The sequence below is a fragment of the Peromyscus maniculatus genome, chromosome 17 (genome assembly GCF_049852395.1).
Source record: "Peromyscus maniculatus bairdii isolate BWxNUB_F1_BW_parent chromosome 17, HU_Pman_BW_mat_3.1, whole genome shotgun sequence".
Taxonomy (NCBI): domain Eukaryota; kingdom Metazoa; phylum Chordata; class Mammalia; order Rodentia; family Cricetidae; genus Peromyscus; species Peromyscus maniculatus.
This window is the reverse complement of record NC_134868.1, coordinates 12,379,728-12,403,129: the sequence shown is the minus strand read 5'-3', so window position 1 is coordinate 12,403,129 and position 23,402 is coordinate 12,379,728. Positions and strand designations below refer to the sequence as shown.

The 23,402-nt window shown below is 37.7% G+C and overlaps 2 protein-coding genes across 2 annotated transcripts in view; both read left to right on the top strand.

Annotated features, from left to right (window-relative positions):
- LOC102911682 (putative ATP-dependent RNA helicase DDX60) overlaps positions 1 to 23,402 on the top strand; it is a 119,627-nt gene that overhangs the window by 82,703 nt on the left and 13,522 nt on the right. The window contains exons 28-35 of the mRNA XM_076553282.1: positions 105 to 243; positions 1,466 to 1,618; positions 3,752 to 3,856; positions 5,422 to 5,622; positions 9,204 to 9,308; positions 9,869 to 10,010; positions 19,959 to 20,080; positions 22,673 to 22,820. Of these exons, the coding sequence (XP_076409397.1) occupies positions 105 to 243; positions 1,466 to 1,618; positions 3,752 to 3,856; positions 5,422 to 5,622; positions 9,204 to 9,308; positions 9,869 to 10,010; positions 19,959 to 20,080; positions 22,673 to 22,820 (1,115 nt within the window). The remainder of the gene's footprint in view (positions 1 to 104; positions 244 to 1,465; positions 1,619 to 3,751; positions 3,857 to 5,421; positions 5,623 to 9,203; positions 9,309 to 9,868; positions 10,011 to 19,958; positions 20,081 to 22,672; positions 22,821 to 23,402) is intronic.
- On the top strand, positions 13,931 to 15,243 carry LOC121820807 (torsin-1A-interacting protein 2). Its single transcript, XM_042262498.2, has one exon. The coding sequence runs from the start codon at positions 14,656 to 14,658 to the stop codon at positions 15,049 to 15,051; it is 396 nt and encodes a 131-aa protein (XP_042118432.1). The 5' UTR covers positions 13,931 to 14,655; the 3' UTR covers positions 15,052 to 15,243.

Genomic DNA, 23,402 nt, shown 5'->3' with positions numbered 1-23,402 from the left:
CAAGAAATAGTGATTCTGGCTGGTAAGCATGACTTAAGATACTCTGGGCTTCTTGTAGTGATTGGATATAAATATTGATTTTTTGAAATTTTATTCTTATAAAGAGATGAGAAACCCTCCAGAAGATTGGATGAACACATCATGTATCAAGCTGAACGCAATTACCTACTGAAGAGTCTGGAGAAGAATCTGGCGATTCCCAAGGATTGCACATATGCTGATCAAAAAGCAATAGACAATGAGGTTAGCACTCAGAAGGGACCAGTGCTCCCAAAGAGTGTGATTTTCCTCAGAAAGGCCTCCTTTATGCAGATAGTGTTGGTCATACAGCATGAAATTGCTCCCATGAGGGAAGTTTCTATGACGTGGAGATGTAGCAGACAGGACCTTTGCTGCACACAGCATTCAAGAACCTTGCAGTCTATACTTGGGATAGGTTTAGAATTTGTCTTGCTGACAAATCACCAAGGTGGCTGTTTTTGCACTATGTCTTCTATAAAAGTCCATTTATTATAGTTAGAATTTGGACTCCTGCAAGACTACTCTATTTAGACACTGACAGCATTTCTTAAAATTAGAGTCTTTTTATATTGTAGCAAAAAATTTCACCAAAGAATCCTTGGGATATTTAAAATTGGTTTGGCCCACCATCTTTAATCTTTTTGTCCTTCATACTATTCCTGTTTATAGACAACATACTTAACAGTACAAACAGTTTCAATAAAAGCAATGTCATCACACACACACACACACACACACACACACACACTCACTCATTCACTCACATATTTGTGTGTTTTCATTTTATCATGAATCTTCTTTTCTCAGCTTCATAATCTGTCTAGTTTTTTTGACCATGTTTGGACACCATTGTTTTAACTGATCTATGACATTTTGTCTTGGAGATAGCTATACAATCAAAATTCCTAGGTACTAGTCTTTTATGTTTGAAGACAAACTTGCCCCTTCTCTCCAAGTGGTGATCTTTTTCTGTCTTGTAACACAGGACACAACTGGATTTCCTCCTTATAATGTGGGTGTTCTTGAGGCCATTAGTACGCCATTTGCAGTGGGAAGTAGACATTTTTTAACCTTACAGTATAAAGGCTTTGCTTTCTTTCTGGGGAGAACTCTAGAAAAAATTTCATAGTCAATTGCTCTTGTTCAGGTGGGAGTGGGCCACATTCTTATATTTCCCTTGGGGCTGTCTACTACACTGGCAGAGTTTCCTATCCCAGAACTGAAGTGAGATTGCCAAGAATTGAGAGGACTTTTCCTGTCATGACTGTTGTTGCCATAAAACCTTTTTTTTATTTGTTGTTGTTGTTCTTGATGTGTAGAGCAAAGGCCAAACAGTGGTATCATTTGGCCAAATTATTATGTATTATGTATATTATTTTCATTTTATATTTTTGATTGATTGAAAATTAGATAAGCAATGCTATAAATCTCTTGTTTCTTTTAGTCATTACAGATGGTGTTCAAGCGTGTGACATTCGAAAGGAAAGGTGCCATACTGAAGATTTTGGCAAGAAAGGGCATTGGCTATCATCATAGCTCCATGAGTGCCAAAGAAAAGCAGCTAGTTGAAATTCTCTTTAGGAAAGGATTCATTAGGGTGGGTCAGCTTTTCACTGTAAAATTTGAAATTGTGAAGATATGAAGCAGAATGTTCATGAAATGAGGAAATACAGTCACCCCTTTACTTTCTTCCCCTCATGTAGCTATGCCTCTTGGGCTGTAGACTTTGCTTCCTGACTGTAGCATCTTTGCATATGCTCCATGTCATTTAACTGGAGAAGAAGGTTTGACAGGTGTCACTCACTCCATACCCTCACACAAGGAAACGAAGCATGTCTATGCTGATCTCGGCGCTGTATCTTACTCTTTTGTTATTCTATGTAGGGTTTGTTGATGTGGTTTTGCTACAAATATTATTGCTAAGAATTTAGAGGGTATTTCTATTTGAGTTTGGGGCAGATTCTCTTCTAATGTGTTAGCTGAAATCAGAGCACAGATATCTGCTTCCTCAGGCCTTCAGCTTATCTAAGCAGAGCTTGTAGATATGTCAGAACTGAGTTTCTGATAGGAGACAAGAGAAAGATTGCCATAAACAACTTTCAAGCCACATCCTTATTGTGTTTTCTTTAGTACATTTTGGGAAGGCTTATGCAATAATCTAGACAAGCATACAGAAGGTCCTTAGATCATTATCAAGGAAATCTGAATCTTGAGTAATATTTAAAAATTGGCCCTGACTACTAAAAACTATCAACCTTAAATTTTGTGTGCCATAGGCTAAAAGAAAGAGAGTATGAAAAAAAGAGAAAAAAAGAGAGAAAGAGACATGGCTAAAATAGTATCTGACTGTAATTTCTTAGTCACTAATAAAGTGATGAATAACTTGACTGGTACAGAATAGCTACAAGGGAAATAGTAATAACTTTATCAGAGAATACATTTTAGGAAGGTATTTGTTCTGTTCATTTTTAAATATAAAGCTCCTACTTTCTCAATGTTTGTGCTTATTAAAGAGATTTGAATAAAAAGCATTTAATAAGTGGCATGCTTCATTTTGACAGAGGCATAAGCCTCAGTTACAAAACAATTAGAAAACATTACTTCACATCCTTAAACTTCATCATAAACTAGAGCACAAACAGCCATTAATCTAAAGAGAGAGTGTAGAGGAATTTTTCTTTAGACTGCCAGCTCACAAAAAATGACACAGGAGACTTATTAATTATGAAAACTCGGCCTATAGCTTAAGCTTGTTTCAACTTGCTCTTATAACTTAAATTAACCCATTTATATTAATCTACATTCTGCCATGTGGTGTGACTTCTCTTCCATCTTGTACCTTCTGTTTCCTCTCCATGTTGGGCTGGTAACTCCACCTTTCTTTTTCCCAGAGTCCTCTCTGTTCCCAGAAGTTCTACCTAACCTCTTCCTATCTAACTATTGACCATCTGGCTCTTGATTAAACTAACCAGAAGGCACTTTGGCAAAGACACATCTTCAAAATGTACAAAAAGCCAATTCTACAACAAGACAGGACAAGTTAATGTATACTAACTACATCAGGAAAAAATGAGCAAGAAGTTAGATTATTTGAATAAACATCATATTTGTTTCTGTTTCTGATTAGTGATTGTGCAAATTCACAACCGAAAAAGAAAATGGACCTTGTTCTTATGTCATTTCTCAATGAACTGAGGAGATCAAATAATTACCAAGAAGTAGTCTTGTAAAAGATTTATTGCCCTCTCACAGAGAAATTCCTCTCAGAATATTTTCTTACCATGTTTATTGTAATACTTATCCCATGCCAGATGTTCTATATGGCTCTGGAGATGCAACAGTGAATGATGCTTTGACTTTAGTATTTGAAGATAATAAAATAATAGATGTTGAGGAACATTGAGAGAATAATGCAAAGAGCAGAGAGAGAGATGGTGATGAGAGAAGATAAGTATTTTAGATGTGGCCTCGAAGCTCTTCTGTGACATTTGCACCACACAGTTAAGGTTAAAGTATATATTCCTTGCAAAGTGATGAGTATTATAATGATTCCAATAGAGAATGTGCTGTTTGTGTTTGCAAATTAAGAAGAAACATTATGTGCCTCATCTCCCTAGTTTGCCCGCTGCAGTTTTATTGGAATTTCAATATAGTTTTTAGTAATTTCATGGAAATACTTGTATTCTACCAAAATGCCAGCATGTGGAATCACTGTTTTGTTCCTTTTTAGGTGGTGACAGCTACTGGAACACTTGCTTTAGGAATCAACATGCCTTGTAAATCTGTGGTTTTTGCTCAGAACTCTGTCTATCTGGATGCTTTAAATTTCAGACAGGTATTATAATATATATTAACTTAATGTATTAATATTGCATAGTCATGAAAGAGTAAAAAAATACTTTAACTATAATTTACTAACATACTCCAGTTCCTGGCAGAGCACTGTAGGTGACTGTCTGTTACGGAGTAAGCAGACTATAAGATTGTGTGACCACTGCTAATCATGTGTATGATCTTGGATAAGATATCCAATCTCTTCTCCTATATGCAGAATGTGAGTGATCATTACGACCCCATGGAATGCACATAAACTAAATAAAGCAATTTACAAAAAAAATGATCCACATCAAAGATTATTGGGAAACATTTAATTTCTCATTTACTGAGCATGGTTTTTTCTACTCTGGAGCCATCTTTAATACTTTTCTTGACTCTCAGTACACAGTCTGACTCCAAACTGACCTCTGTACTCTCCTGTGGTGTTATTTAATTGCTTCCCCACAATCTGTGCATTCATTATTGCCATGCTCTGCCCAGCTCCAGACAATGACCTAACTGGGGTGGCAAGGTAGTGAGAAAAAGACAAATACACAGATACACAGAAAAGCTGGAATCCGGTGGACTTGGCTTTCTGATGGAGAAATTATATCACTTGGAAGCTCAGTGTGTTTATTATATACAGTTGAACAGAAAAGTGGGGTTATTGCATATAGTTGAACAAGAAGTCAGTTTAGCTCATCTTAGGAGGAGTTTCTGTAGGGGAGAAGTCCCCAGGCACAAATATCTGGGAGGATAAAGCTACAATGGACAGTTTCTGCACACACTATTAACATCCACACATGGATCAGAGGAAGAATTTTCAGTCTCATTGAGGGAATAAAGGGGACTTCACTATTCCTGTGGGATTGAGGCATTGGGTCCTTGACATATCCGTTCCTGGATTAATTATATACATTCCTATAGGACTTCATTCATTTCATCCAAGGCTTTCTCAGCTCCCCACATATTTATCTTTCACCACAAATTCTTGACCTTGTATATTAAAGCATTCTCCTTGGTTTTGATTCCCCTTGTTCTTTTATGTTCTGCAGACAACAGAGTTTGTCTTCATAGAGTTTACCTTCTCAGAAATGTTTGGTCAATATTTCTGTTCACAGCTTCAAATGTAGCTATATCCACTAACATTCAAATCATATGGATCATGTATAATTAATATTAACACTACATTATCATGTAGTGTTATGATATATGTTATATCACAAAGTATATAACATTATACGCCATAGATAGAATATTTTTATCAAGTAAGGAATTGCCAGGAAGTGACAGTTAAATATTATATAGCACATAATATATTCACAGAGCTAGTTATATGATTTTATAAATAGGTGTAGTTCTTTGCAACATTATACAAATGCTTACTTTAATTAATGATACATGGGGATGACAGATATATTATTTGAAGTAGTTCTGCTTCAGATATGGTGCATTTTTTAGATTTTTCTTAACCTCTAGGCACAGCATACTTGCTCCAAAGCAGTATAAAAGGCTTAGCTCTTTATATTCTCTTAGGAAAAACACTCAGGTGATTCTCACAGTATGATTCTACTCTGTTTCCAGATGTCTGGTCGTGCTGGAAGACGAAGGCAAGACCTTATGGGTGATGTCTACTTCTTTAATATTCCACTGCCTAAAATAAAGAAACTCATAAAATCCAAAGTACCCGAGCTGAGAGGACAGTTTCCTCTCAGTATCTCACTCATTCTAAGACTCATGCTGCTGGCCTCCAAGGCAGATGACCCAGAGGACGGCAAGGCAAAGGTGCTGTGTCCCTGTGATTGGACCTCTGTCTTCACCAATGGCTTGGCTGAAATCAGCTCTCCTGTGCTTTTATTGGGATTTTGATGCTTCTCAATGTTATCTAGAGAGCGGTGGAGGAAGCTGGGGAAAATGATGATAAGTTTTGTTTATTTCCATTATCAGACAGAATTTGTGACTGAGTGGCCACTAAGGTGTTCCCAGGACCACTATCTTCTAGCATGATAGACAACATTGTCTTGTACTGCAGTGTGCCAGCGATCATCTGTTTCTATCGTTTGGAAAGAAGAAGAATTTTTTTTTTATAATTGTAAAGTAGCAGTTTATTTTTCATAAAAAAAGTTCATTAAAAGTGTTTAGAAAATGTATAATGTTGGAAAACAAACAAACAAGCAAACAAACAAACAAAAAACCAAACCCAAACCAAATAAAAAAAGACTCATGCCTAGTTCTACCAAAATGATCATATATAATTTTGGTTTTTGTTTTTCAGACATTTTTTCCAAGGTATGATTACACATTTTATAAGGGTGTAAGTAAGTGGACATCAAAACATTATCAGAACATTGTCTTGGTGCTTTAGGGTCAGATAAAACTGAATCTGAGACCATGACTTTGAAACTCACAATTAGATTGTTTAATTTCCATTTTTGTGACAATACACTGTCAAAAAAACTTGTGTTCATTTTCTGTTGGCTGTAACATAATACCACAGGTGGAGTGAATTATGAAGAAAAGAGGTTTGTTTTGGCTCATGATTCTGAGGTTAAATGCTGAAGGGTGGGTATTATCTAGTGAAAGACTTTCTTTGAAGTGTTCCAAGTCACAGGACATCACATGGTAATCAGGAAGCATGCAGGCCTGTCTGGCACCTCCCATTTGTTCCTCTTGTAAAATCTGTGAGGATTCCATCATAGTAGCCTTCTACACTTAGGACTCCCTCTGGTTCTAATAACTTCCATATGTCCAAGCCTTCAATAAGAGAGATGACTAGATGAAGACTAGATTTCTGCATGATCTAGGGACCACATTCAGACCTCAGCAGGACCTATTCTTCTCTATTTCTGTGTATTAATTATAACCAGTTAAATCAGATGCTGCTTAGTGAAGTGAGAATTCCGGGATTCCCTAATGGGTTTGCTGGTTTTATAAAGCATTGTTTTGGACCAAAGTTTTTTTCATTTTTGAGTTCTTTCAAAATGACTTCTCTCTCCCTCTCTCTCTCACCTGTTCCCTCCCTCCTTCCATCCCTCCTTCCTCCTCTCTCTCCCCATCGGTCTGTCCCTCTCTCTCATTCTTTCTGTGTGTGCATATGTCATGGCACACATGTGGTGGCTACAGAACAAATTGAGGACAATTTGCAGGAGCCTGTTTCCCTCCTTCACCGTTCTGGGTCCTGGGGCCTGGGTATCCAACTCTGGTTGTACGTATTGGTGACAAGTTTACCCACTGAGCCACTATATTGGCCTGTTTTTCAGTTCCTAACTTTTACTCCTCTCTCTTTTCTCTCTTCTACTTTCATATACATATATGTTTAAATCTAGAGATTGAATGAGATAAAGCATGGATCGTGATGTTCCAGCTGCCTCTTAGCCTACAATATTGGGTGTTTCATAGAACACACTTTTTCCATCTTCTAGCTATGGCAACCAGGTTAAAATCCCTACTGAAAGTCTTTGGGAGAGACTGCTCCAAGACGATCTCCAGGGTATGCAAAAAAAAAAAAAATCCACGCATATGGCAAGGGCTAGACTTTTTCTGTCTGAGGGGTAAATAAGGAAACACACTCTATCTGATGGTAACTCTCTTTTACTTCATCTTAAAAATCTTTCTGAAAAATCTCTCTCCACACAGCTACATCTCTCTTCTATACACATTTCTTCTCTCTACTCTGCTACAGACTTCACACACTACTACATCATTTACTCACTCTTTACTAACTCACTCACTCTACTTACATCTCACTTCTCCCCCTGCACACTCAGCTACATCTCCTTTTCAGCACACACACACACACAGTGGGCAATTATATATTACAGTTTCAGTGTCCGACCCTTTCTCATAACATATGATAAGTCACACAGGAATAAGTTTTTATCTATCTGAGGGAAAAAGACTCACACACCATCTGAGGGTCATTTTCTTTCATTCTTCTTCAGCTCTAATTCTACAGCTTTTCAGCTCTAATGTTATAGCTCCTCCCCTCTACGTGGCTAGAAACACACTTCTAACAGCAAACTCTTTGCAATATTAAGAAAAGTTACAAGGCTATCTCTCAAGGTAATAGCACATTCCTTCAGAGACCATAAGGAGCAAAGCTATTTACTGTGCAATAAACAGGTGGTGACATGGTGCTTGGCACTTTCCTGCCAGTGACATCCACAGTTAGCTGGACATAAAACTATTTCTCTCTGGAACTGGTTAATTGATTAGTTGTTATTTGGGACCTAAATATCAAACAGTTAGTTGAAGCTTGAGTTTTATATCATAAAATGAGGTTAGAATGTTCATACAAAGTGTTAATTGCTAAAGGGTCAGAGCAGGTGAATATTGTGAGTCTTGTTATCAGCTGCAATTGGGGGAAGCTCATGACCACTTAGGTCTCCTTTATTCTCTGAAGGACTTTGATTCAACAAAGCCAGACACTTCATAATTTTGTCCTTGAGTATAATCTGTGAAAGTCCTGCTTGTGATCTATTCACAGAGACACTTCATCCAGTCAAATTGCCCTGTCAATAAGCTAATTATGGAGAACAGGCTTCTAAGTGTCTTACAGTGCATGTGGAACAATAGATCTAGTTATGAAGCATACTTTAAAATATTTCTCTTCATCAAAACTATACAGCTTAATGAGAAGTCATCTTTCTGACCATCCACAACTATATGTGTCTGTGAGATTGAGATGTAACCATGGGATGACATGTACACATTACATGAAATGCATGGTAATGCAGAAATACCAAGCTGTTACCAAAGTACATGGCTTTGCAAGACTTGCCTGACAGGGTTCCTCCATCAGAAAATATTTCATCTGGTGGGTTGACATCCGGACTGCTATCTGCTGTAACTGTGTCATGGCCCAGGACTAGAGACAAGCATCCAAACACATGAGCCTGAGAGGCCATTTTCATTCAAACTGCCCCAGTGATCTTTTGTGTATTAAAGGATATATGCACTATGTTAGATGATGTTATATATGATGCAGGAAATTGTATTGTATTAAATCTAATTGGACTTTGTATATTGCTGCTGTATTTTGTTATTCTGGTCATCTCCTATATAGTGGGTGACCAAGAGCACCCCCTTTTCCTTGTGTGCCGTAGTCAAAGGAGACAGAGTTTGGAAAGGAGTAAAGTGGTAAAGGGGGGGGGGAACCCACATGGTTCACTGTGCTCCAGAGGTATGGAGCTTGTAATTCACATTATATATGCATAAGGTATGTGATATATATATATATATATATATATATATATATATATATATATATGTTTACATATATATTATATGCAATTTAGCCTGTGTTATCTCTTTCAAAGACATTTCATTCACTTGATGTTGCTAAATCAAAACACATTTCTTTGTAGGCACTGTCAGTGCTGAAGCACTCATTGCTATCCTTCAAACATCCCCGAGTCACAGACATGTTAAAGCTGTACTTCTTATATTCTTTGCAGTTCCTGGTGAAAGAGGTAGGAACCCACTCCTCTATCTGTCCCCCTCTCTCTGTTTTGTGTGTGTGTGTGTGTGTGTGTGTGTGTGTGTGTGTGTGTGTAATTTGCTAGTATGTAGACTTTTTTTAAAGTAACAGACTTGATTTTTTTAATTTTTAAAAATTTTTATCTACATATGTATGTATGTATGAGTAGATGTCGTGTGTGTAGGTACCCATGGAGAGGCAAGAAGAGGGCATGAGAAAGCCCGAAACTAGAGTTGTAGCTAGCTGTGAGGCACTCAATGTGGGTTCTGGAAAACTGAGCTCAGGTCCCCTGGAAGAGCAACAAGAGCTGCTGACTGCTGACCATCTCTCCAGCCCTAGATTTTTTTGTTTTTAACCATATTACATTATTGCAGTCCTTAGAAGACAATACCCAATGAGTACTGCTACTTGCTATTCATGTAGTTATTAAAGTTGGGCCAGTTAATAGTTACCATCTTGTTGATATGTACTATTTTAAACTGATAATGAATAATCTACTTGTTACTAATTCTGTGAGTGGAGTCAAACTAACAAATTGCTTTTGTTCTTTAGGGATATATAGATCAAGAAGGTAATCCAACAGGGTTTGCTGGCCTGGTGTCACATTTACATTACCATGAACCATCCAATCTTGTTTTTGTCAGTTTTCTTGTGAGAGGTCTTTTTCATAAACTTTGTCAGCCAACTCATAAAGGTAAGTTTGAGGGCTGTGTTTTCTGTGTGTATGTCTTGTACCATTGAAACAATATTATAATATCATACCACATATAAATAATATATTTTTAGTAGTATATAGGCATATATCAAACAATATATAATATAATGTTATATATACTATATACATGTAAAATTATGTGTATGAATGTATCTATGTAAAATCTTCCCATGGTGGGAAAAGAAAACTGATAGATTTATAGAAAACTAGATCTTCAGAAACACATTTACTCAATAATCACTTGAGAGTGTATCAGTTAAGTATAATAATGTATGTATGAAAATCTTGTTATTCACTTTAACTAAAAGTTTAATAATAAAAAGAATGGTAATTCAATAGACAAATTATAGGTTTACAAATGAGATAAAATAAGGTTAAATAAATATTAATAGAGGTTCTATTTTGTGACAATGATTTTAAAATATTCACTTCTGCAAGTTGTAACTTGAAGTGTGTTGCCACTAGAATTCTGAACATACCAAATAATATACAATATTTATAAAACATTTCCTCATAATTAAGTATAATATCTGATCAATTTTGAAGAACAGCACAGAAAAGAATTGCTAAAATATAAAGCCTCAAATTCTACCAACAGATAATCACTATTAATATCAATTAATGTTATCTGCAACACTATTTTCTTTGAATATAACTGTAAAGTATAATTAATAATTAATCAATAATTAATTTTATTAATTATGTGTTCAAGGTAACTATACATATTAAATTTTGCCCACATTGGGCAAAGTCTTTAAAATAAATCCCATATAGCTTTTATGAAATAAACTTTGGGTTCTATGTTTCAAAATAAATTCTTTACACAATGTCTCTGAAGTAAATATTGCCCTTTCTTAATATTTGTGCTGAATGTTGTGATATTTCCTGGTGCATGGTGCCCTCAATGCCTCCTGCTTTGTCATCTGTTACTAGCTGATGGACTTGGCTTTGCACAACTGTAGTCTTTATGCTTTAAAAAATGTATCATTTTCTGGCTACTTGGAAAGTTTTGTTCCCCCAAATGTGTAAAAGGTGAAATAATTTCAGGCAAGAGGAAGTGTGATTGTGTTTGTTGTTGTTGAAAGGGGTAGCTAAAATTGGCAACTTTATAAAGGATGCATGGAGAAATTAAATGAATTGACATGTGCCTAACCTTTTAGGAATCAAAGCCAATACTCGAATATAACTAGCCTGATGCTAGATCCCAAGTTATTGATTATCACAACTTTTTAAGCATTCCTACTATTTACTTGCTGTTAGAATGCAGTGACTCAAGTGGACTATGGCTCCATCTGAGTCAAGGAAGATTATCTGCAGGTTTAGTTTTGGATATTTGGGTGTTAGGCATTAAGATGTCATAAGAGATTGACTAGATGAGAGAGGATATGGTGGATTGCATAAGCATGGCCCGCATAGGCTCGGTACTTGGTCACCAGGGAGTGGCACTATTTGAAAGGATTAAGAGGTGTAGCGTTGTTGGAGGAAATGTGTAGATGGACTTTCTTTATTTGTTACCAGCCCAAAATAATGACATAAAGACTTATTATTAATTTTAAAAGCTTCGCCTTAGCTTAGGTTTGTGCCATTGGCTCTTATAACTTAAATTAACCCCTTTATATTAATCTAAATTCTGCCATGTGGTGTGATCTCTCTTTCATCTTACACCTCCTCTTTCCTTTTTTGTGTGTGGCTAGTGACTCCACTTTTCTCCCTCCCAGAGTCCTCTCTGTTTCCAGAAATCCCACTTATACATCCTGCCTAGTTTAGACTGTTCAGTTTTTTATTACACAATTACAGCAAATACATCTTCACACTATGTATGAATATCCTACCATAGGAATGTGTTACATGGGGGTAGGTTTTGAGGTTTCAAAAGCCTATCAAGTCCAGAATCTCTCTCTCTTCCTGCTACCTGTGGATCTCTTAGCTACTTCTCTAGTACCATGTCTGCATGTGTACTCATCATAATGATAATGGGCTAAACCTCTGAAACTGTAAGCCCCAATTAAATGCTTTCTTTTATAAAAATTGTCATGGTCATAGTTTCTCTTCACAGCAATAGAACAGTAAGCAAGACATAAGTTGATACCAGAAGTTCAGTATTGCTATGATAGGCCTTACCATGGTGCTTATGGGCAGAAGGTAGACTTTGAGACTTTGGATTAGGAAAGCAGTTAAATATTTTAAATGAGGATTAATGGGCCATTCTAGTAGGAGCATGGAAGTTAGTGGTACTGAGAGCAATGTAGATTATGAAGGCTCAGCTCAAGAGATTTCAGAGGAGAAGAATATTAATAAGTGGCCTAGAGACCATTCTTGTGATAGTTTCAAGAAGAATCATCTGCTTTTATCAAAAAAATATACCAGAGGCTAAATTGAAGATTTCTAGATCAATGACACTGGCATAGATTTCAAGGCAGCCTAGGATGTGTCCTGTGATTGTGAGTAGTTATTCTTACACAGATCTATAATGAAAAGGAGTAAGCTGGACAAAGAGAAATACAAAATGTACTGTTTGAGGAGAAAATGAGCACCAGGAAGTCTAATGGAGCTAAATCCAACATCATGGAGATGAAAAGTTTAAAGAAAAGCCTGATGTTAAACCGAATAAAGGGAGTGGTGACCTTAGAGCAAGACTCCACCCATCTGAGCTTCAAGCTTATGAAAAGGAATTAAAGAAAAGCTTAAGCAGTGAAGGAAATCATCAACACTAGAAAGCCGATATGGATGTAATTTAAAGAGGGGGCCAAGTTCCAACCCCAGCAAGCAGTAGAACTTGGCAGCTTCAGCCACATAGTTCTGGATTTAGAGTCAAGAATATAAGAAAAGGGTTTTGGAATCTGCCTCTGTGACTAACAAATGCTGCTGAGGCCAGGTCTATGTCATTGGGGTCCCTTCATGAAGACTCTGAGAGGTCATTGCAGAAAGCTGTGAAAATGAAGCCTAGATTGTGTTAGAGACTCTAAGATATTAGAAATGCCAGAACTGTAGTATATCTGCCCAGGAGAGATGCAGATGAGGTGTGGAACCAGTCCAAGAGAAAGAAGTGTGTTACAGTGAACAAAGCTGAAAAGAGTTGGAGATCTGAAGAGTGTCTTGACATCAGACATGGAGATGCAGAATGTGGAGTTTGCCCAACTGGTTTTTTGGTTTTACTTTGATTGTATATGAATTCTAAATGGTCTTATTAAATAAAAAACACAGAGCCTAATATTGGGCTTGAGACCTGAGAGATCAGAGGAATAGGAAAAACTACAGCTAACCTCACCTCACCAACTCCACAGCTTCCAAAGAGACCTACTTCCTGTATACCCACACCTATATGTCTTTCTGTTCTGCTCTCCCTTTTGCTCTGTCCATCCAGCTACATCATGTTCTCTTCCTGCCCAGCTCTGTCACTTCCTGTCTGTCTATACAGACCTCCAGACCTCCATGGTTAGTGATGGATTTAAGGCACGTGCCACCACACCTGGCTCTGTTCCCAGTGTGGCCTTGAACTCACAGAGACCCAGATAAATCCCTGCTTCCTGAATGATAGGATTAAAGGCATGTGCTACCATTGCCTGACTTCTATGTTTAATATAGTGTCTGGCTTTTTCCTCTGATCCTTAAATAAATTTTATTGGGGGACACAGATAAAATATCACCAAATTTCCCCTTTTTTTGTCTAATAAAAAATAAAAAACTGCCGGGCGTTGGTGGCACATGCCTTTAATCCCAGCACTCAGGAGGCAGAGGGAGGTGGATCTCTGTGAGTTCAAGGCCAGCCTGGGCTACAGAGTGAGTTCTAGGAAAGGCACAAAGCTACACAGAGAAACCCTGTCTCGAAAAACCAAAAAAAAAAATAAAAAAATAAAAATAAATAAATAAATAAATAAAAAACTTATAACTAGATTCTGCCGTGGCGCCTGGGGGTTGCAGACCAGCGCTGTGGAGCGGGAGCAACAGCCTTGTCGCCGCTGATCCAGACTGTCCCATGATTTAAAATTTGGCTGGAATTTGTATGTGACGCATTCCCAGACCATCCTGCAAGCTCAACGCCAGCTCCTTCTCTGTGACTGGGTCCAGATAAAGGTCCTTTCAAGACTGACTTCATTGGATCTACTGGCAAGGACCCCACCAGGTTTTCCTGACCCTACTACGTCACTGTAAAGAGCCACCGGGCAAGAGTGCCAGCATCAACAGAAGACACACTGCGTCCGGCAGCGCCTGTTTCACCAGGCATAATAACCTTACCAGCAGTGCAGAGTACCCTTGTGGGACACCATCACCCGCTGATACTGCTGCTGCTGAACAGTTCAGACTAGAGGTCTGGCTTTCCTTAAGACGCTGGGATTTGAAGGAGCTATTCTGTGATCTGTGCTTCTAGTAAGTGACTGATAGTATTCTAGACTGGACTGGTCCGTGAGTACAGAGACTGAGTTGCAATTAAGTGAAAAATAGAATACAAGATCTTGAAGAACTGCACTGAGGTGCAAGCCAGATTTAACACTCCAGTGCTGTGACCTGAGAAGTTGCTAAGGAAACCTGTACCAGGACCAATTGTCACCGCCGCTTACTGCCTTTCTCTGTGTCATTGTTGCCTTTTGCTGTTACACTGCTTGTGCTGTCTTTCTAAGCCCAGATGTTCTCCGATAACTCCCACTGCCCTGACTGTGGGCAGCAGTGGTTCCCTAGTTTAGAACTAGGGCATTGGTTATACCAAACTGAACTTGTTGAGAATGAATGTTACCAAGTGTTCTTAGACCGTATTAACCGAGCTGATTATTGCCCTGAATGTTATCCTGACAATCCTGCTAATAGAAGCCTTGTTCTGCCTTGGTCTTTCCCACTTGAGTGGGCACCTCAAAATCTCACCAGGTGGACCTTTGAGAAAGCTTGCCACCCATTTCTTCTGGGTCCGCCACTGGTTAGAAAAAAGATACACGACTCCAGAGTAGCTGGTTTTAATCCTGCATTACAGTTAATCTTGACCAGAACAGACAAAACCTTAAACAAGAAACTTGGCCAAAGCAAGTGACTTCTGTAACAGAATCATGAACTCTTCCAGGGCTTTGTGTTCATAGCCTAGGGGAGAGGAATAGTAACTTGTTTCTGTTTTCTTTCTCTCTTAATTTTTTTTAAGGTGCTGGGGATTGAATCTGGGTGCCCTTATGCATGCTAGGCAAGTGCTCTTCCGCTGAGTTTAACCCAAGGCCCTTTAAGTCCGACTCAGTCTGTCACTACTTGGTCTACTGCTTGACTTGTTGGGTCTGCTTCTGTGATCTATGCATTTTGTTTTTTGTTTTTAGCATAAATTTAGTCAGTATTGCAGACTGTTTACCTAGAACCAAACTAACCTGTAGTCCAGACAAATGCTTTAGAACTAGATTGCCCCTCCTAAGTATTGACGAGATAATGTGGGCTGGAGGGGAGGCCCCATGCCAGATGCCCCATTAACTTTTTCTAACAGCAACTTTTATGAGAACACATTCTTGTAGCTGGATTCTAGATTATTCTAGTAAATTTTAATACACTACATTGTTCTAGATTTCTCCTCTTATACATTGATCAGTAGTGAGAGAGATGTGTATGTATATAAAATTTTTTCACATATATATTGATACTTTTATCATCAGCATAAGTGTTACAGTGTTGATAGCTGGTCCTTTCACATTCTATTTGTCAATACCTACAGAGGTTACAAAAAAGGGTTGAGAATGCCGCCAGTTTACACTCACTTGTCTCTACATAACCAAAGACTGCTCTGTCTTGTGGTGACTGAATTTAGCATCCTCCTATGGAAATGGAAAAATAACCTGTGCTGTGAAATTCAGAACAAATGGTAAAGCTTGACTCCATATAATTTAAGAATAGTCTAGAGGATGCTTTGTCTTAGACATAAGAATGTGTTGCTGAGCATTGGCCACATTCTGGGGTTCTCCTGTTCATGGAAATCATGGAATCAGATTTGGAGTTAAGCAACTAGAAAAAACTCCTGGGAACATCTGAGAAGCCACTGAACAATTTTAAATCCCACTTAAGATTCTAGGTGATCCAGTGCTTGTGTAGCAGCGAAAATGTCATCAAGGACCTGGTTCTTCTCTTTCCTCCCCTGGGGTTCTTAGGGGGGTTGCCTTTGTTTTCATAGTTGTTCTTGAAATGAATTCAGTTATGCTTTGTTGTGCCAGACAGTAGGGGGCACGTGGCTTTCTTTCTTAAAAGTCTTAATTTGGAAATAAAATCTTTCTGAAATGTCTCAAAAAAAAAAAAAAAACAAACAAAAAAAAAAACTTATAACTAATGTAAGAAAAACTATATACAATAAGTACAATAACTATATACAATATATACAAGCAATAAATATATCAATAATATCTAGTCCATTTGCATTTGACAAATTCAGCAAAAATATTCCATCATCTATCCTATTTTGGTGAGTCCACAATGTACCTAATTCACTTTCTATCATATCTTGCATTACCAACAGAAAACTATTTTATGATGTCTTTCAAATTTATACACTTTACACCTCTTAGTGAGTTTCTTTTCTGAAATCGTTAATAAGTAAAACTGTAACTACGACTTTCTAATCTTCAACTCCATCAGATACAAGAAAAGGAAATAATGTTACTTAGTCAAAAATGAAGTGCAAACAAGCAACTTTCAAAAAATGTGAGTTATGACAGAAACAGCCAGCTTCCTGGATAGTTACCCAAGGTTTTCTATGCAACGTTGGGACATCATGTTCGGCCTACAGGCTTAGCATATCTGACAGACTCATTTGTAAAGCACAATGTATGCAAGGCCTACAGCTCAACCCCACATTTGGTGCAAGCATTCCATGTACCAGATAAACTTGAATTCCACCAGTGTCCTGTCATGATTCAGGATTTTAAATTCTGGAAATTGCTGGTAATTTTGGAATTTACCTTCCCATTCTTCTCGGCTCATGGGTGGCTTCATCTCCTTTATTAAATGCCAGTCTACCTTTGAGAGGCCAGACTCCATCAGCTTAGTTACTCCTCCAAGAATAACTGCTCTGGCTACTGTTCCACTGCAAACCAGGAGCCACTGGTCCACTACCTGTTCAGCTGCCGTCAAAGGAAGGGGCACTGTACCTTTTCCAGATTGCAAAGCCACTTCAGCAATGGTGCCATATTGTCCTGGCCTCAGAGGATGCCTGTTGCAACCATACTTGTCTCAGCAAGGATTGGTAGTCCTTTGTTTTGTGTCCTGCTTGTCCATTTTGGACAGCATACTCTCAGCAGTCAATGCGAGGTCACTTTCTTGCCCAGTGGCTAACTTTTGCCACAGTAAAAGTTAACACCATGTGGATGTTTGTCAATGACTATATCTTCTCTGAAGTAGATTGGTGTTGCCAGGAGCAGACATGTCTCATAGTCATAAAAAAAGAGAAAAAAATATATTATTAAAACATTTTAAGTGCCATATTCTGTAGATCTCTGAAGGGTTTGATGATGACCTGTCTATCTAAAATATATCTCTGCTTGACCTTGAAAACATACCTAATATGATTACAAGATCAATTGTAATGACTACTATCTTCCATGTCTTTATATCCTAATAGTTGGTAGTAATAACTTTCAAGGATTAGCAAATTGCATTACATTGTTAAATAAACTGTATAGGTACAATATCCTGAACAAATTTGAATATACATACAATATATCAATCTCAAATTGGTATCAATATACATAATTTGTATATGATATACAAAAATCCAATCCAGTATAAAATATTTAAAACTAGTAGTTGCTTTCTAAAAATAGATTAAAAAATCTACCTTTTTATCTAATCATATCTATATAAATCAATCTCAAATTTGTAGCAATATACATAATTTATATACAATATATAAAAATCCAGATCAATGTAAAATATTTAAAACTAGTAGTTGCCTTTTAAAAGTAGATTCAATAATATACCATTTTATATATATCATATCTATATCCTCTCTTTTTTCCTTCTTTTTTTATGTTTTTTTTTTTTTTGAGACAGGGTTTCTACATGTAGTTTTGGTGCCTACCCTGGATCTCGCTCTGTAGACCAGGCTGGCCTCGAACTCACAGAGATCTGCTTGGCTCTGCCTCCTGAGTGCTCAGATTAAAGGCATGTGCTACCATTGTCTGAATTCTATGCTTAACATAGTGGCTGGGTTTTTCCTCTGATCCTCGGATAAACTTTATTTGGGGACACAGATAAAATATCACCACAACTTTGGTCCAGTATTTCCTTACTATGCTCCTTATTCCCCTCTTGAAATGGTAGTGTATATCCTGTGCCATGTATGTTGGAAGCATGTGACCTGCTTTTTTATTTTGATGTTATAAGGAGTTACAGTTAAGAGATTGTCTTGAGTTTCATAAGAGACACTAAACTTTGAAATTTTAAACAGTGTTGAGACTGTAATAAACAATAGGGGCTTTTGAAGTTGGACTAAATGCATTTTGAATTATGATATGGCTACAAACCTGTAGAGGAGAGGGAAGAAATGCAATGTGGTGGTTTGAATGAACATAGACTGCATAGACTCATAGATTAGAATATTTTGTCAGCAGGGAGGGGCACTATTTGAAAGAATTAGGAAGTGTGATCTTTTTGGAGAAAGGGTGTCACTAGGGAGTGGGTTTTGAGATGTCAAGAGCCTGGCCAAGTCCAGGAAATCACTCATAAATTGAATCTTAATAAGTATATAGGCACAGGGAATAAAAACAAAGAAAGAAAAAAATGTTTTCAAGCAGGGAGGTCAGAGGAATTATGGTTCTTCATTTTCCATATTACCAACTCAGCTTTTCCTGATTATCAAGGAAGGACTTGGGATGGTTGAGCACATGATATGGATATGATTTTATTGAATTTTTTACCCTTATCTTTTACATCAATGCTTGATTTAAATCCAATAGGAAAAAGGCATAGATTTATATAGAAAAACAAATTTAAAAATTGTGACTAAGAAAAAAAGTTAAAAAACATTCATATTAGAGAATTTATTTTAAACAAGTTTCCTAAATTTTGCATTTTTATGTAAAATATCACATATTTTGATTAAAATTAGAATAACTTTGGAAGTTAATGTCAAGTTCTCTTTGCCAGAACAGTGGTAAGGAATTTAAATTATTACTGAAGAACTACAGAAATTTCACTCACCTATATCCATAAGTGTATAGGGAAAGACATTTCAGTGATGAGCAGGTGTTAATCCTACAGATGGATCTTATGCAGCTCCTCATTAACTTGACAACTAGCAGTGACAGTAGCAGGATCTCTGTGGTGGTTTGAATGAATAGGAATGATCCCCACAGGCTCATATATTTGAATACATGGTCATTTGGCAATGGCACTATTTGAGAGGGATTAGGAGATACAGCCTTGTTGAAATACGTGTGGCCTTTTTTGAGGAAATGTGTCATTGGGGGTGGACTTTGGGGTTTTGAAAGCTCAAGTCAGGCCCAGGGGCTCTCTCTTTCTTATTGCTGCCTACCGATGCAGATATAGAACTGTCAACTTTTTTTGCCAGCACCATGTCTGCCTACATGCCATCATGCTCCTTGTAGTGATGATAATGCACAAAACCTCTGAAACGGTAAACAAGCCCCAATTATGTGCTTTCTTTTATAAGAGTTGCCACGGTTTTTGTGTCTCCTTACAGCCTCAGGACACTGACAAAGACAGAGACATTGTCATAAATTTGGTCATCCACTCGGAGATAGGTCAAAGTAAGCAAAGTCTAGATCAGAACATAAGGTAATTTGTAGTTGGAACGATAAGGATGTTAATGAAGGTAAAAGCAGGAATAAAAAAGGTTCAGATGAGAAGCATCTACAGCTGAAGTTATTTTACAGTTGCTCTGAAATGAACATAATATTTAATTTAATGATCTAACCACTTTTCACATATATGACATGGAACTCTTGTTTTGTACAGGCTCAAAATGTTTTTCTGAAGATGTAATGGAAAAGCTGGTTTTAGTATTAGCAAATCTTTTTGGAAGAAGATATATTCCTGCCAAGTTCCAAGATGCTAACTTCAAATTTTATCAATCAAAGGTAAGATCTTCTGATAAAATTGCTCCTCAGGAAGTAGGTTGTTAGTTAGGATAATATATATATATAATCATGAAAGATGAGACTATAAGATTGGGTAATATATTGGAATTCTTTTATGAAAGAGGTAGAGTTAGATGTGTAAGAACCCAGCTTCTTTTCTATTTGAAAGAGTTCTGCTAGTGGGAAGGGGACATGTACCTTAGCCAGTCCATCCACTCAACTACCTCTTGCAAAGAGAAAACTGTGACCTGGTTGGTTTGGGTAGGGTGGGGTCCCTTAGTGGCAGGAGAACATGGGACAGGAGGGGTGAAAGTGGGTGTGAGAGTCAGATGGTTGGAGTGGCCCGTTATTGGAGAGGAGGAAGGGGCTGGAGGAGCTGAAGGAACAGTTGTATGTTGGGGTCAGAGAGGTGGCGGTTTATCAGCAAGGTCCAGAGAATCATTGGAGGGTTCCTCTAGTTCAGATTACATACGTAGGAGGACCTGAGCAGATGAAAAGGAAGCACAGAGAGAGCGTTTGGCACTAAGGTAAAAGAACGCTTGAATGTCAGACAACACGTCCATCTAGCCGTCTGCTGGCAAAAGTTGAAAACTTCTAGTAAAATATCAAGATGTAAAGTGCCAAAGTTGGCCATTTGGTTATCTGCGGGGTATTTGGGCCATTTCTGGATATGAAGTTAGATGAGTTTAGAAGCCTTTAAATAGGGCAAAAGCATAGAGATTTGAGGTTTTCTAAAAGACATCCCAGAGGGGAGGTAATGCAAGATATGTGGGAAGAAGTCTTAAGGAATGAAATGGGAATCACACACTCATGCATACAAAATGAAGCAATGCCATTGCCTCTTCATCTCCCAGGGAAAGATGGGGAAAGTTCCAGACCAGGTCACTGAACCATGCATCATGAAGCCTTCCACATTCAAGAAAAAGAGCACTAACTACTACCCCTTCCCTCTTTTCTTTTAAGTGGTCATGTAGGCAGGCAAGAAACACTGCCTCTATCAGGTCAGATAGCCCAAGGCATGGGCAGAGTGAATATCCACTCCAGGGATGTTGGGCTTACATTACTGGTAGGCTCATTTCCCATGAGTGATGCAGAAAAAAAAAATGAGATAAGGCACAAGCTGCTGAATGTGACATCACACAAAGAGCAGGGGCTGAGGGCCACATGGGTCTGAGTTACAAAAAGGAACAAAATCTGTAACTGGTTGTGGTCAATTAACTGTAAACAACACTATTCAGCAGCAATAGGATTTTATGAATAGGGAACAGTTAATGTATTTTTTATAATAATTTGTTCCTTTTGGAAATAGTGCACTATTTATCTGTAACTCAAAATTCCTCTGTGAATCTTTTCAAAGGTTGCATGCCTTAAGGATAAATAGGATGAAAGTATATTCATGTTTTTAATTGATTGCATCAAAATACAGCATTAATGAAAAGGCATACAGGGACTGGGAAGATGACTTGATACTGTGCTTGCCATGCAAGTGTGGGGATCTGAGTGCGGACCGCCAGTACCCACACGAAAAGATATACATGGTGACACACTTTATAATCCCAGAGCTGAAAAGGCAGAGAAGTCTGGATCCTTGGAGCTGGCTGGGGCAGGCTAGCCTAATTGGAGAGAACTCTAGGAATGGTGAGAGACCTTGCGTCAAAAAATACAGTGGAGAGCACCCACACATATATATTCATGTGCATACACATAGAAAATGCAGATAATTATGCATTTACGCCCCAAAGCCATCCTCCTTGTTGAATGTGTGTCTTGAGATATGGCTATGTGTCACACTGTCATCTCTGAAAAACTGTTACAAAGTTATCTGGGAAATTGTCCTTTGATTCCTAAAGTCTAAATCTTAGAAACCATTTTTCATCTTACTTGGTCGTTTTTGAAAAGGTGCATTTGTCCATTTAATTAAATCAATTGTATTTATTTCCAGGAGCTCCTTCGTAGGACCCTTTCTGCTCTTCTTGGTGCTTTGAGTTGATTCTCTTAGGATGTAGCACCGATGGCATGGCTGAGAAAGGCAGAATTCTTTTCTTCACAGTTCCTCAAATCCAGAAGTCTTAAGTGAAGATGCTTTGTGAGGGCATGCTTTCTAGGTTGTAGTTTACTATCACAAATCCACAAAAGAAGAAACTTAGAGATACAACACTTTCATGTGTACAGATTGAAAGTGATTAACAGTGTTAGCATACTGAGTACAGTGAGAGTCTCAGAACCTCTCAACCAGGTGGAGTTGATTCCGAGCCTGAAAATATGTTTTCTCTTCTTTTCTCTACAAATGTGTCCCTAGATTCTTTGAAATTACTCACGAGTCCAGTGGCAGTTGAGGACACACTTCTACTTTAACAAAAGTCATTTTGATTAAGTAGTATCTGAGGAAACATTATGCGTAGAGTATCTCTTTTTACAAGTGCAAATAAGGACAAAAAACATTTAACTTCAGTTTAACCAAGAAAAGAAGAAAAAGTGGCTTTATTGAAAACAATTGAATTATACCATGTGGTCTTTTCCTTCACTGCTCCAAATATTCAGTTTTTTAAGGCAAGTATTCTCCTCTCTCTCTGAAAAACCTTTGGCTTTTAGGTGTTCCTTGATGACCTCCCTGAGGACTTTAGTGCTGCCCTGCATGAGTACAACATGCAAGTGACAGAGGACTTTGCTACTTTTCTGCTAATTGTGTCCCAATTGGCTGATAAGAAACAGGAATATCAACTCCCCTTGTCAAAAATTGGTAAGTGTGTCCTAGTTCCATTATGAAGTGATTTAGTAATGGTCTTGCCCAAGGACATGTAATAGGGATGTTAGGGATGAGGTCAGTGGTAGGGCTCCAACTGTACCATTTTTATCTCAGAATGCTGGCACTCTAGAAAAGTCAGCTTGACTTAGAATAGCTGAATTCTTTCTACCAAAAGAAAAAAAATCCAAAAACAAACAAACAAACAAACAAACAAAAAACCCCAAAAACCAAAAACCAAAACCCAAAACCAAGAACCAAAAACCCAGAAGTTGGTGATTGGCAGTTAAAAGGGCAGTGGAGAATGATGCTAAAACCAAGTTGAATTGTTTATAAACCGTTTTTTTTTTTTTTTTTTTTTTTTTTGAGGGCTGACTTTGGGTCATTCCTAGAAAATTGAGCAAGGATGTCTCTGGCACAAGAGAAATAAGAGCAATTCTATGAGCACTTTTCAGAGAGCCTTGATGTTGAAGGTCATAGACTGGGCAAATTCCCTGACTCTGCTACTTCTTACTTCTGAAATTCGGGCAAGTGATGCCATAATCATGTCCTTGCTTTATCAATGGACATGAAGTAGAG